Source organism: Sarcophilus harrisii, chromosome 1, assembly GCF_902635505.1.
Source record: "Sarcophilus harrisii chromosome 1, mSarHar1.11, whole genome shotgun sequence".
NCBI classification, from domain to species: domain Eukaryota; kingdom Metazoa; phylum Chordata; class Mammalia; order Dasyuromorphia; family Dasyuridae; genus Sarcophilus; species Sarcophilus harrisii.
Genome location: NC_045426.1, coordinates 367240962 through 367256741, shown reverse-complemented (window position 1 = coordinate 367256741; position 15780 = coordinate 367240962). Strand labels below are relative to the sequence as shown.

The 15780-nt window shown below is 34.7% G+C and overlaps 1 protein-coding gene across 3 annotated transcripts in view; it reads right to left on the bottom strand.

The window, feature by feature from the left end:
* The window catches only part of EPG5 (ectopic P-granules autophagy protein 5 homolog), a 141398-nt gene that overhangs the window by 14220 nt on the left and 111398 nt on the right, over positions 1–15780 (bottom strand). For all 3 annotated transcript variants that reach the window (XR_004230864.1, XM_031945999.1, XM_031946000.1), the window contains exons 35-39: positions 14249–14352; positions 11715–11890; positions 3802–3987; positions 2139–2348; positions 416–560 (exon numbers count right to left, since the gene is read on the bottom strand). Coding sequence is in view for 2 of the 3 variants with exons in the window: in XM_031945999.1 (XP_031801859.1) it covers positions 416–560; positions 2139–2348; positions 3802–3987; positions 11715–11890; positions 14249–14352 (821 nt within the window). In the remaining variant the exon portion in view is untranslated. The remainder of the gene's footprint in view (positions 1–415; positions 561–2138; positions 2349–3801; positions 3988–11714; positions 11891–14248; positions 14353–15780) is intronic.

Here is a 15780-nt window from a genome sequence, read left to right as displayed (position 1 = left end):
GAGGGAGAAAGTAAGAGAGGGAAGAAGAGAGGGAGAGAGGGAGGGAAGAAAAAAGGGAGGGAGAGAGGGAGGGAAGAAAGAAGGTAAAGAGAAAGGGAGGGAAGGAGGAAAAGAAAGAAAAAAACAGAAAAAAAAAATAAAGCAAACTTTTGTAACAAATAAATACAGTCAAGAAAAACAAATTCCTGCATTGGCCAGGTCAAAAAAAAAAAAAAAAAATGCCTCAATCTACCACTTGAATCTATGACTTCTTAAGAATGGCTGCTGAACCTATAAAGCTAAGTAAGTGAAGGAAATTCTTCCCACTAAGGGAGAACTGGATCTTCAGAGGATGAGGTATTTCAGATTTCATTATCATTATCATTCCAAGTTATATGGCTAAAACAAATTAACAATTTTTCCATTTGTCACTTACCTGGTGGATTAAAGACGACAATGTCATCCAAAAGCTTAGACATTTCCTGTTCTAGAACTGCAAAGGTAATTTTTCCATTTTGTTCCAGAGAGCTGAGAAACTGTACCACTTGATGAATGAAAGCTAGGCATTTAGGCACTGCATCCTAATAAGGAAAAAAAAAGGGAGGGGGGAATTCAAGTAAATTCAACTAAAATTAAATTAATATTCACATTCAATAATAGAAGAGTCTTTTGGTTTTTTTTTTATGTGACATTCATTATCTCATCTGATTTTCACAATAATCCTGGGAAGTAAACAGTGCTGGTATTAATTGATTCTAATTTACAAATAAAAAAACAAATTCAGGAAAGTGAAATAGCTTTTGCAAGGTCACAAAGATATGAGGGAGCGGGTCTACAGACTTAAGCAATAGAATAACAAACATTTATTGAGCCATACTCTGCAGCAAGCACTGTGCTTGGAATTAGGGATGCAAAGACAAAAATCAAATTAGCCCTGCCCTCAAGGAGTCTATGTTCTAGGCAAGATAAAAAATGTATATATAAATAAATGTATGCAAAATCTTTCCAAGTACATTAGGATTAGGGGCAAGACTATATCACCAATTTTAGTGCCTCAAACTGGATGACCTCTAAGCATCTCCAGATGTCGTTCCCCCAACACCCAAACTCATCCCTTTCTCCCAAAATTCTTCCTTGCCATCAGGCACAACCTCATTCTGCCCAGAATCCCAAACCTGGGGTTACTTCTGCCACCTCCCTCTAATTAGATGTCAAATCTTGCTGGTGCTTCCCCTAGAACATCTTTCACATACACCTCCCCCCACTCTTCTTCACTCACACTGACACTATCTAACTCAAACCCATGAGTTCTCGGTTTGGTCACTCTCACTCAAGTCTCTCTTCACTCCAACTTATTTTACACAAAACTGCTAAAATAATTTTCCTAAACTGAGTTTGAGCATGTCACTCCATGATCAAAAAGCCCCAATGGTTTTCCACTGCATCAAGGATTAAACATTAACCTCATTCTGGTCACAAAAGGGTCTTCCTACCTTTCCAGACTTTATACATATTACTTCCACCCCACACCCAGGGATTGTCATAATGTACTAATTACACTTTCATACTCTCAACACTCCATAACCTATCCCCTTGCCCTCATACCAGTTATCACCTTTGTTTGAAATATATTCCCTCCTCATATCTGCTTTTTGGAATAAATAGTTTCCTTTAAGACTTAGTTAGCTCAAGAGCCACCTTATACAAAAAGACATTCCCAATACCACATTCCCATATTTCACACTCCCCAGAGGTAGCACACTCTCTTCCATAATTATTTTTTATTCATCTTGTAAATATTCTATATTCTTATGTGTCCATATTGTCTCTCCTATAAGAATGTAAGCCCCTTGAGGGCAAAGGCTAATTTATTTCTGACTTTGAATCCTTAATACTTAGCACCTAGTATGTACTTAATGTTTCACTGACTAATAAAGATAAAACAACATTTCTAATTTATCATGCAGCATTTTTAACTGGAAAATTTTAAAATCTAATATAATTATAATACATCTTTCATCATCTTATGATGAGACAATTAATGAGCTATATATAACTCAGTGACTCTCCTATATATTATGAAAATATATACACTATACAATTCTATTATTACTAGTCATTAAAAGTTCTTAGAACCTTGTAGCAGATAATCTACTTACAAGATGTATTTGTCCATCAGTAGGAATATGGAAACCTGCAGATGCTTTCAAGAGTTTTACTATTAATTCAGCTGAAGAAGCTTTTGCTAGGATGATAGATGGAGGATAATGGCTGCTAAAGTACCCAATGACACTTTGGTATGACACAATATCTACAAGATGCCAGGAAAGAGAGCTTGCCTGTCCAAGGAGATTGAGCAATGGGGAATCCTGGAGAAAAACAAACAAATAAACATGATGTTTAGTTCTAGAATTACATGAATTGATCTATTTTTCTAGCAGGGAATTTTTCTCAGTATTTTTGTAGTGGTTATTGGCTATGCAGCTTGACAACGAGTAGAACATAATAAAAAGTCAGTATACAGTGACATGAAGTAAACACAATAATTCAAGACTTGGTTAAAAAAACACATAAACATATTTATTAATATTATAGGCCCAATTTTGAAGGGAACTTCTCTAACTACTGAGAATTCTGTGAGTAAAAACAAGAAACTATCTACTAATCTATACCTCTTAATCATAAGGCAGGATCTTGTATCAAAAGAAATTAACTAAGTATTTTTTAGAAATGATATTTCTGGATTCCTTCTAACTTATCTTACTAAATTGGAAAATGACACCAACAAGCTTCTCTTCGAGGAAAAGAATTTGTTAATTGCACAATTAAGGAATAAATATACTAAAGAACAGCTATTTGTGATGAGAAGGAAACTCAAATTTTTACAGGCTAAAAAGAGTTCTTTTTTTCCTCTTGTAACTCTGTTGTTTTGCACAACGGATTCACTCTGACTAGAAAAGGCTGGACAACCATGGAATGGGTGAGTTGTAGAGGGATGAGTGCTCCCTCTATTTATGTCTGCCTGCATTTTTGATTTCCTTCACAGGCTAATTGTACACTATTTAAAAGTCCGATTCTTTTTGTACAGCAAAATAACTGTATGGACATGTATACATATATTGTATTTAACTTATACTTTAACATATTTAACATGTACTAGTCAATCAGCCATCTGGGGGAAAGGGGTACAGGAAGGAGGGGGAAAATTGGAACAAAAGGTTTTGCAACTGTCAATGCTGAAAAATTACCAATGCATATATCTTGTAAATAAAAAGCTATAATAATAAATAAATAAAATAAAAAATAAAAATATGGCCAATGTGGGAACTGATTTTCTTGACTGAACCATGTTTCTAATATAGGTTTTGTTTTTCTTTATCTCATTCTCAGGAAAAGAGGGAGAATGGAAGGAAGAAAAGACAGAATTTTGTAGATTAAAAAATAAAATTAATTTTTTTCTAATTTTATACCTCCTAATGAATATTCTTTCTTCAAGCTAATTATCTTCAGAGCAAAGTAAACAAGAAAATTAGCCATATTACGTTACAGTCAAGGCTCATGTACTTTATATTCAATCTAAACCACACTCTTTTTCCAGTGTTATTTTTGTTCATGTCTTTCCACAGATTTTTCTGATAAAGATATGCCAGTTATGGCAGAATTCTTCCTGATTCTTTTAATAATTTCTAATACTAAATGTCTATTTAGAGTCATGTAAAAGAAATGTAAACATGCTAAAATCACGTAACTGAAATATGTGAGGCCTAAGAAGGAGAGGGAAATTTACCAAGATGTGCCAGGCCTTTAACCTTTAAGACTTACTGCTTGGTCTACAAGTTGATCTTCCTTTGCCAGTAAGATAATCATGAAGAGCAGGCAGACAATCATGCTTCGTGTTTCTGGATAGGGATTGGGATTCCAGGCATCAGCCAGTACACTAACCCAGTTTACTTCACACAAAATAGAACCCATGAATAAGAAACAGCTTTTAGGACTTCCTCTTTCCACCTAAGAGAAAACAGATCAAAACTGTTAAAGAAAAAAAATTATTTGATTTATGCAATAATAATGTCATGAAAACTCTGTGTTTAAATTTTGTATCTGCAAATTAAAAGCATTTTTAAATGCACCAGGGAAGTTCATTATTTAAATGAATATTTTGGCAACTTTTTTTTCCTCTCCATAGCATTTGTTTTTCCAAATAAATGTAAAGACAGTTTTTTCAACATTCTTTTTTTTATAAAACTTCATGTTTCAAATTTCTCTTCCTCCTTCCCTTCCCTCCACCCTCCCCAAGACAATAAGCAATCTGATACAGGTTAAAAACATGCAATCTTTTAAAACATATTTTCCATATTTATCATGCTGTGCAAGAAAAATCGCTTGGTAAACTGTTTTGTAAAGCAAATAAAAGATTCCTCCAAAATCCCTGTTTCTTTAAAGGAAAAAAAAAAAACATAAAATCATTTTCTTACAACGTCAAGGTCAACAACCGACTCCAGTTTACATACAGGGTATAACAAATTCTGAGCAGTAAAGGCAGGATAAAGCCATTTGTCTATTCTAAGCAAAGGTTAAACACTACAGCACCCCTGGTGTTATTATTATCCACTGCATTAATGAACAAAAATTGGATTTATTGCCTATGTGATTTTTTAAATCACTATAGATTATGGGAGGAGAAATTTTCAAATATTAAAAATGTACTGACGTTACTGAAAAATAATATCCAAAATATTCTTTATTTGGGTCTCCTATGTTGCATCTTACATAACTGTCTTATGTCCTAATTTTGGCTCTGTAATTTGATAATAATACATATACTTCCCTTCATTCTTGCCTTAATGATACATGTCTCTATTTTTAATTAACGGTCCCCCATTTCCCACTTCTAAATTATGCCAATGGATAAAACTTAAAAGGACCAATTGATACTAAAAAGCTCAATGTCTTAAAAATATATGACTAAATATTTTCATAGATTTATAGGACAAAACTTTTCTAATTTCCCTATTCCACTCTTCAACCCAGAAATTAGGGTAAGAACAACAAAGAAATTTTGTTAAAAGAGTTAAAGTAGAATTTCAGCTAAAATGGGACAGATGTTTAGAAAACAGCCTTCTGTTTCTGTTCAAGGAAAATTTTAGAGAGCATTGTCAAGATTATGGAAAGCCATGGTTTGATTATAATTTTACAGCAAATCACTGAACTTTTAGAAACTGCAAAGAACATATGCCCTTGTTTCTCTCTGGAAAAATAATCTAGATCTAATGATCTAGATGAATGGAAATTAGTAAGAGAGGATCTTTGTCAATTCTATAATAAAAATGGACCTAACTCAATTTCCAAAGACATACTTAATACATATAATTTAATACAACTGGCTTTAGGGAATTTTATAAGTGTTAAAATAAGGAAAAAGAAGAAAGTGCCAACTAAACTAGGTGAAAAGCAGGAAAATTCAGATAAGAATGGAGTTAAGTACAATTCTGAGTGTGATACTTCACAGCAGGAGGAATTAGATCATTCCATATCTCATGACCCTCCCCCCTTAATTAACCCTTCATGGGTGGAGGAAGAAAGGGGTGGGAGAGAGGCAGCAACACAGTCAGCTTCTCCTGTGAAGCAGAATATGACAAGATTAGAAGAGGCATTAATTAAAGCAAAAAATGAAGGAGAAGATATATCTGATTTTATAAATGCATATCCTGTGATTGAAAAGCTTGACTCTTGAGGTCAAAAAGAGAGAAAATACACTCCTTTTAATTTGGAAAAAAATTAAGGAATTGAAAAAGAGTTGCACTCTTTATGGGGCTACATCCTCTTATGTGAAAATGTTACTAGATAATTTGTCTTATGAAATCTTAACCCTGAACGATTGGAAATCCATAGCAAAGATGTGTTTAGAACCTGGACAAAATTTGTTGTGGCTTTAAGAGTTTCATGAATTATGTAGGATTCAAGCCCAACACAATAGGCAAACAGGAGCTATTGGACAAATCACTTTTGACCAACTAGCTGGTGAAGGTCAGTATGGAGAGAATTCAGAACAGATTTATTACCCCATAAGAGTGTATGAGCAAATTTCTAAGGCTGCCATAAAAGCTTGGAATTCTCTCCCTGGACAGAAAGATGGAAGTAAAGCTTTTAGAAAAATAGAGCAAGTTCCCAATGAACCTTTTGCTGATTTTGTGGGACGTTTGCAAACAGCTGTAATAAGAACCATTGGAGATAATGCTGCCACAGAAATAATGACCAGACATCTGGCTAAGGAAAATGCCAATTAGATTTGCAAAAGAATTATACGGGGACTAGATAAAAATCTCTTCTTTAGAGGAGATCATAAGGCGCTGTGCCACAGTGGGCACAAATGCTTATTATACCCAAACTATTATGAACATGGAAAGACAGGGTCCCTCTTGGCAAAGAGCTTCTAGAGAAACTCGTAGATGTTTTCAATGTGGAAAAGTTGGACATTTGAGAGCCTAATGTAGATATGGAAATAGAGTGAGAGGACAGGGTGAGAGAATAAAACTCAAAACTCCATGCCCAAAATGTAACCAAGGCTTTCACTGGGTCTCTGAATGTAGATTGACTCAAGGAAATGAGAGACGGGGCCCAGCTTCAGGGCCCCAGGTGGGGCAAGATGGCAGCCAAGGTTACACCCAGAGAGTCTTTAGAAACTTGCTAGTAAGATATGATCAATTAGCCAAAAGGCAATCGGATGAAAGAAGGAGATTACACAATCAATCAACCAAAGGGCAATCGGAGGGTAAAAGGGGATTGCAATTAGGAAAAACAGGGTTGTATGCAGTAGAAACTACTGAGATATCCCCTAGAGAGGTGAAATCTGTTCCTGTCCAGCCTATGGATCCCTTGCCTCCAGGAACAGTAGGCTTGACCATTTCACCTCCAGAGAGTGCTTACAAAACAGTGGCCATCCACACACTGATGTGGGAAACTGGGGAATTTGTAGCTAATATCCCAGTCACTAATACAAGCAGACAATGTGTGACATCACCCAGGAGAAGTAGTAGCATCAGGCTTACTGTTATATATCCTAATAGACAATCTGATGATAGTTGCCCAGATTCTGGCTTCAAGCAGCAGAGTCTAGGAATATTTTGGACTGCAGCTGTGACAGATGACCGACCTATGCTCACTATTTATGTGAATGGAATACCGTTAAAAGGATTGGTAGACATGGTTGCAGATCGTACTGTCATTAGAGGTGCCAGCTGGCCCAGTCACTGGCCAAAGATTAAGGCAGACACCTACATGTCTGGTGTAGGAAGATCAATAGCAGCAGAAGTTAGTGCTGCCCCTATGAGATGGACATTTGAAAATGAAACAGGAGTTTTTACTCCTTTTGTGGTTGAAAAAATCCCCATCAATCTGTGGGAAAGAGACATTTTACAGCAGCAGGATTACAATTAAGTACTTCGGCTTTTTAGGCAGGGCTGCTGTTGAAGGCCTGCCAACACTCTCACCTGTTCCTATTCAGTGGAAAACTGATACACCAGTATGGGTAGAACAGTGGCCCTTAACAAGAGATAAAATTCAGGCCTTTGCAGATATAGTGCAAGAGCAACTTGACCAAGGACATTTACAACCTCTAAGTCCTTGGAATTCTCCAGGATTTATTATAAAAAAGAAATCTGGAAAATGGAGGATGTTAATGGATTTAAGAAAGGTAAATGAACAAATGGAAACTATGTGAACTCTTCAGCCTGGACTTGCATCTCCTACTCAGTTGTTTAGAGAATGGCCTCTTTGGGTAAAGACATAAAAGATTGTTTCTATTCTATCCCTCTAGATAAGGAGGATATGAAAAGATTTGCCTTTTCAGTGCCCAGTGTTAATTTAGCTAAGCCTTATAAAAGATATGAATGGACAGTTTTGCCACAGGAAATGAAAAATAGCCCTACTTTGTGCCAAATGTATGTTGCTGCTGCTCTTGCTCCAGTAAGAAAAGCATTTCCAAAGGTAAGTTACATTATATGGATTATATTTTGGGGTGTGCACCTGAGGAACAAATGTTAGAAGCATGTCTACAAAAGACCATAGAAACACTAAGAAACTACAAACTTCATATCGCTACCGAACAAATTCAAAGGCATGCTCCTTTTCAATATTTAGGATATTAAATATATCCTAAGGCACTTACAGTACAAAAACTGTCTTTAAGAACAGAGAAGTTGAACATCTTGAATGATTTCCAAAAAATTAATAGGAGATATCCAATGGATGTATCCAGTGTTAGGTTTAACTACCAATCAATTGCAACCTCTATATGACATTTTAAGGGGAGACACTGCTTTAAATTCACCACGCCAGCTTACAAAAGAAGCTTGAAAGGCTTTAAGAGAAGTTGAACTGGCTTTATCCAATGTGGTTGAAAGAGTCACTCAAAAACCTTGGAAATATCAGTTTTTGCTACGAAAGAGGCACCCACAGCAGTCATTCATCAAGGAGACAGTGTGATAGAGTGGGTGAACCTCCCAGCACAACCAGAACAAAGCCTTACTCCTTACCCAGTGCTTGTGGCTAGAATTTTATTAAAGGCTATTAAACAAGCAGTACAATTATCTGGGATAAGACCTGACAAGATATACACCTTTTATCCTAACGCACAAATTAATGTATGCTGCGAGACCACCCCAGAGTGGCAAATTTTATTGGCCACAGCTCCAAATTTTGCACACAGATCTCCATTAAAGATAACCAGACTATTGCATAATTGGCAATGGATTTTTGAAGAGAAGGTTTCTAAGGTTCCTCTTAAAGGACCTACTATCTTTACAGACACATCTAAACAAAATATTTGTGCTGTATACTCTCAATGATTTAACAATAAAAAGAGTAGTCAGAACTCCTTTTCAGTTCACTCAACAGAACGAATTATATGCAATCATGCTAGCTCTCACTTATGACCCAGGCAATATAAATATAATATCTGATTCAGCCTATTCAGTAGGTGTGGTACAAAGAATTACCACAGCCCAAATAAAATTTGCAGCTTCTAATATATATCAGCTCTTTAAGGAACTTCAAGAGCAAGTGAGAAAGCATCTAGGCAAGATTTATATCTTGCATGTCCACTCGCATAGTGGACTTCCAGGTCCTATTTTTGACGGAAATTCAAAGGCAGATAGCCTTCTGACTATGTTAGCTAGTACTCTGTTATTTCAGGAAGCCCAGGAATCCCATTCTAAATACCATCAGGCTGCTCGAGCTTTGCGTTTACAATTTGGGATAACAAAAGAGGAAGCTAGGAGCATAATAAAAAGCTGTACAGCTTGCCTTCCTTTCCACATTCCTATGCTCCCTCCAGGGAAGAATCCTTGTGGTTTTAGACCCAATGAAATCTGGCAAATGGATGTGACCCATTATAAATCTTTTGGTCGTCTTTTATCCACGTTGTGGTAGATAGCTTTTACTTTTGCAATACCAGCAGCAAAAGAGACAGCCCGAGTGGTCACTGAATTCCTCATACAAGCTTTCACAATTATGGGTGTGCCACAAGAAATAAAAACAGATAATGGACCTGCATATACTTCCAAACATTTTGAACACTTCTGTGCACAGTATAAGATTTTACATACCCCTGGCATACCCTTTAATCCTCAAGGTGAGGCAATTGTAGAAAGAAGAAACAGAGACATTAAGACACTCCTCCAAAAACAAAAGAAAGGGGGAGCCACGGATAACCCTAGAGAACTTCTAAATTTAGTTCTCTATACCATTAATTTTTAAATTTTTGATAAAGATGCACTGGCTCCAGCAGACAGGTTTTATAACCCACCAGAAGAGCAGTGTCTAGTGCGAGCAGCTCCAATATCTTTAGATAATCGCCAGGTGATGTGGAGAGATCCAGAAAGTGGTGAATGGAAGGGACAAGATAGGTTAACTGCTTGGGGAAGAGGGTTTGCTTGTAATTATGAACCTTAAAGAGTCACAAAGGTTTTCCTCATAAGAGAAAAAGAACACTGGATTTAAATTGATTAGATTTAAGCATCCACCTTGGTTCTGTCATTTACTAGTCATACAATCATGGGATAGTTACCTAACCTCATCAGGACTTAAGTGTCCTCATCTGCCAAACAGAAATAAAAACAATTTCATTATCTACTCTAAGACAGTGAGGAAATTACTTCATAAAGCACTCTACAAAAGTAAACAATCATTATTTTTAACACTTTCCCTCAACATAAAAGTTAAGCTTATCTCCTCTTGTTTATTTTTTAGTGCAAAAAATAAAATAACTACTTGACATCTTTATTAATTTACACACTCAAACAGTTATAGAATCACTCATTAATTGTCTCTTCTCTGAGATGGAAAATAAAACTCAATGACAGCTTATTTAAACATTCCTCAGAATTCAAGATATATAGATACTAAAAATTAAGGTACAATAAGATGTCTTCCCTTTTTTAGAGGCCCTGGGGATACAAAATCAGTGTTATATACTTTATTTGTGTTTTAATCATTCTTATAAATAACTAAATCTAAAAGAACTATGCTTCCAATACAAGGAGGAAATTTGATAGGGTAATAGATTTAACATATGACACAAGAAATTCTCCAATTATTAAGTAGTCAAAGGATGTTTTTTTTAAATTCTCAAAATGATTACACTACTATTAACAACCATATGAAAATGTGTTGTATATCACTAATAATAAGGAAAATGCAAATCAAAACAGCTCTAACATTTCACCTCATCCTCAGTAAAGTAGCAAAGATGATAAAAGATGAGAATACTTAATGTTGCAGTTGTAAAGAGACAGGCATACAAATACAATATTAGTGGACCTATGAATTGGTCCAACACTTTTGGAAAACAATTTAGAATTATGCAAAGAAAGTGAATAAAATGTCTATAATCTTTGACCCAGAGATTTCATTACTATGCTTAAACCTTAACAATTCTGATGAAAGACAAAAAAGGTCCCATATATACCAAAATGTTTATAGCTACACACTTTTTGTAACAGCAAAGAATTGCAAACAAAATAGATATCTGTTAATTGAGAATTAGCTAAATAAGTTGTAGTACATGAATGTAGCTATGCATAATCATAGTTGTAATTATCATGCATATTGCTTTCCTTGTTCTTCTTGACTGTGCAGCAATCAATTCATACAAGTCTTTCCAAATTTCTCTATCAATATATTTATCATTTCTTATAGTACTATAAAATTCTGTAACACCCACATACCACAATTTGTTTAGCTATTCCTCTATTAACTGACATCTGCTTTGTTTCCAATTCTTTACTGTAAAAGGAAAGAAAAACAAAACAAGGGAAATGGAATGCTACAAAATTATAATTACCAAGCAGGCCCTCCCCTCTGGCTCCTTTATAAAAGTTAAGGATTGTGGGAATAGAGCACTGCACAAAAAATCAGATATTTTTGATATATTGACTAGTTTTATTAAGCTGCTTCTTCCCCATTCTTTTTCTTCCCTCTATTATAAGGATATCTTTCTCTAAGAAGAGGTCAGGATATGGATGCATTGGGAAATGTAGGTGATGCAAAACAAAAGAGATCAATAGGAGATTAATAAAATGGATTTTTATTCGTATAATTTTGACTTAAAAAAAATAATCCAGATTTCAGAAAATATACTCCATTGATTCTGGGGTTCTTCAAAGTCTTTTAAATACTGGCAAAGATACATATTATTCATTATAAAATCATTATTTTTACTACTATAAACTGCTTACTTTGAAGAATGCCTCCATTAGCAGTTGGTCTGGGTGCATGTCCCTCCATGGAAGCTTTTGGTATTCATTATGGAATGCAAAAAGAATAAATTCTGGCATTTTGGGTGCTGTGCATGTTTCACAATAATGCATCAAGTGTAGTCGAAGTGTTCCTTCATCACCAGGCAAGAGTTTATCTAAGTTTTAAAAAATATATTAATAGTTATCATCCTAGAAAACAAAATCGCCAAAAAAGATTGTTATCAAAAATGTTTAAGTACAGACTCAATGTTATAAATATTAACCAAACTTTTCAGACTTATTAAATGCCTTCTATGTATCATGCTAAGTACCAGGGTACAAGAAACACAATTTAATGACAGAAGAAAACACACATGAAACTTAAGTTAAAAAGAAAGTAGGAAAGGAGAATTACTAATGGAAGAGATTAGGTGTCTATTTTCACCCCTTTCCTTTAAGTAGAGAATCTTGTTAGAGCTCTAGGTAAACTCTTTCCAATCGGAGGAAAGAAGGGGGGCATACAAGAGCTAAGGTAGTATTATAATAATGCCAAAGTATATGAGTTATAAATCCAACTCTCCTACCTATGTGACCTTAGTTAAGTAACAACTACTCAAGGCCTCATTTCTTATCTGTAAATTGACAAGGTTGGGTTAGGATGCTTCAACTTCTAAATTTATGATCTTATGATCCCTTCTTACTTGATAATATTTTTCAAGTGTGACATAAGCTGCCTTTAAAATGTGGAGGTACATTGGAGAAGGCCTTGAATAATTACTGAAAAAGAATATACCTCAGGTTCCTATGTAGAAAGCCTTCAGTTTCCTTCCAGAAAGAAGAAAAATGAAAATTATGAGGCAGCTGAGTAGAATTGTGAAGAAAGCACTGGAGTCAGAGAGAACTGAGTACAAATATGGCCTTAGAGACCCTCCTTAGTAGCTATATTTCCTTAGGCAAGTCATTTCACCACTGTCTGTCTCATTTTCTTCATCTATTTAATTGAAATAAATAATCCATGTGCTTCAAGAGATAGTTATGAGGATCAAATGAGCTAATATATGTGAAGCACTTTTGCACATCTTAAAGCTCTATATCAATGCTAGCTATGAGAAAATTCCTAGTAAGTATTAAGTTATTCTTGGTAAAAACACAGAAGCCATGAGATAAATAAGGGGAAATTCAAGAGTTCTAAATATATCCCAAGGAGAAAAAGAGTGAAAACAAGCTTAAGAAAAAAAAAAAAAAAAGAATACTTGATATGTTTAACTAGAGAGATAAAGGAAATTATGTCCTTTTTAGAAAGTCCTTTGTTGGTTGGACCTGGTTCCAACCTTTCCAGGTTGGAAAGAACCTTATTCATGCCAGTCATAACAGGAAAATCATCCATATCCAAATACTCATAGTAGCAACTTTGTTTTCATGGTAGCAAAAACTAGAAATAAAATGATTACTGATTGAATGGCAAATTGTAGTGAATTAGTATATGGAATATAGTTTCTTCTCCTAAAAGACCAAAAAAAAAAAAAAGACCAGCTAAAAAGGGAGACTACGTGTGGTATTTTAGAGGGGAAGTAATGGGGATACCAAAGAACAACTCCAAGCCTAAGAGCTAAGTATTTAAAGAAGTCACCTAAAGTTGGTGTCTGCTGACCCTGCTACTACCTCTTATATTTCAAGTTGCTGGCACCTCTCTCACTTCTCCTTCAGTGTCAAACATTTAGAAACAACTCAATATTGTCTCTTGTCTTTATATTCTTTTCTTAAGTGCCACTACCCCCTCCCAATGCTTCAATTCAACTACTTCTATGGATATGATTCAGAAATCCATCTCAGCTTTATTATCACCCCTGAACTTTTGATTCTTTTTTATAACTGTCTCTTGGACATCTCAAAATCATACCCCAAATAACTTATGTTCTTATACTTCAAAATCAACATGCCCCAAATAATTGTCCTCCTTTCTGTTTGTGGTACTACTAGTCTTTCAGTTATGAAAACTTAAAATTTCATCAGTCTTTAATAACTCTTAGTGCCTCATTTTCCATATCTAATCAATTACTAAATCCTGGTGACTCTACCTCTATAATGTCACTCACATTTTCTTCTCCCTTTATCTCCACTACTCTAGTCAAGACCCTCAAAATTTCTACTCTTTTGTACCATAAGTCTCTTCCTGCATCTAACGTCCCACTTTTCCAACCACTCACAGAAAGGTAATGTGGTATAGTTGAAAGAATGCTGAACTTTAGACTCACAGGGTCTAAAAATCTGAATTAAGATCATAATATTTTCCACAAGTGGAAGGTCAAATTAAAACAAAACAAAACTGATCTCTTTTTAAGTCATTCTGGAGTCTTGTGAAAAACATATGCACTATGCTGAAGCCCATTAGAAGAAAACACACACACTCAGGAAAATAATGCTTATAATCAAAATGAAATAAAAGAAAGAGCATGAAAATCAAAGATTAACTTTAATGACTTATAGAGACAGGGAAAATTGCTAATGCCATCCCTAATTTGGCATTTGCTTACCTTTAAAACTTTCATGTAAAATCTCAATACATTCAGTGAACAAATGTACAACACTTGAGGCCATGGAAGTGTCACTTTCCAGCCATGGATAGAAACGTTGATTGCTTTGAAGCAAAGAAATGAACAGTTAAAAACCAGAACATCAGTGATTAAATTTAGAGTGATAAAATTTGCCTAATATGTGGGAAATCCTGAAAGATATGGCCTCATCACATTTAAAGAATATCAAGAGCATTAAGTTGTTGACATGACTAATCTACTTAAAAGAGAGATCAAATTAGTTGGGCCACTCCTCTATTATTTCATTGTAGTTTTACGGTTCGGCCTGGCACAGAAAGCATGTTATCGACAATGCCATCACTTGACAGCCTTTTAGTCTTTCATTCCTCACACACTGTGATTACACACACATACACACACTCACACGATTAATGACTACAACACACTGTTCCACCCATGGGCCAAGTAGAATTCAAATCATGGCTAGAATTTCATAAGATGTTCTCCATAGGAAAAAAATTAATCTATATTTATACAACACTGACTAAATACTAAATAATTCCAATTGGTCAAAAAATGAGGTATAAATGCTAAGTGAGTCACAATAAAAGCCACTTTGGGCTTGCCTAATTCAAGTCAATTTCATATTATGTGGCCAATATTCCATAAAATTTCAATCACCACATTCTGAATTCCAGAAACTTCTCAAATATTTGATGGTACTCATCTGACAAAATCAGACTGAGAATTTTAGAATCAAAATGGAGCATATTCTAGGTATCAATCATCTAGTTCAACTTCCAACTCAATATAGAAATCCTTACTCTTCTAGCATCCTTGACAATTATTCTGTTCAATATATTTTTAGTGGCAAAAAGGCTCACCACTCCAATATCTCAGCTCATTATAGCTTTGAACATCTTTAATTTCATGAAAATTTTAAAAGCTTGCAAAATAGTGTATCTATGTGATAAATCATGTTAAACTGAATGATTTGAAATTATTAATACCATTGTAAAAAATTAGTTATGGCTATAAAAGAAACATTAAGTCCTAATACATATGTATAAATAAGTAATTTCAACATGCAACTTGTAGCAGCACCCATGTGAATCATGGTCGTCTATTTCTTTATCATGGACAACTGAAAGTGAGTGTTCAATTCTGCTTCAATTCTATTACCTTTTTTAGAATTAGCACAAAAATAAGAGTTGAGTGCAGGTAAACAAAAAAAGCAAAAAAAAAAAAAAAAAAAAAGAACAACAATTCAAAGGGCAATGTAAAGAGGGTATTAAAAAGCCCACAGGATATTATCAATAATTATGCAAATGTGTGAAATGTAATAAAAGATATTACTGGAGATATAGCCATAAAACATATTTAATCACTTAAATAACAAGAATAAGAAACAAGAGATGGGCAGCTTGAATCGCACATGATCACTTATAAAAAATAAAAACAAAAACAAGAGGAAGGCAATTTATGTGTTTTCAAGATTCCAAATGAGGTATATATATATTAAATATTGGATA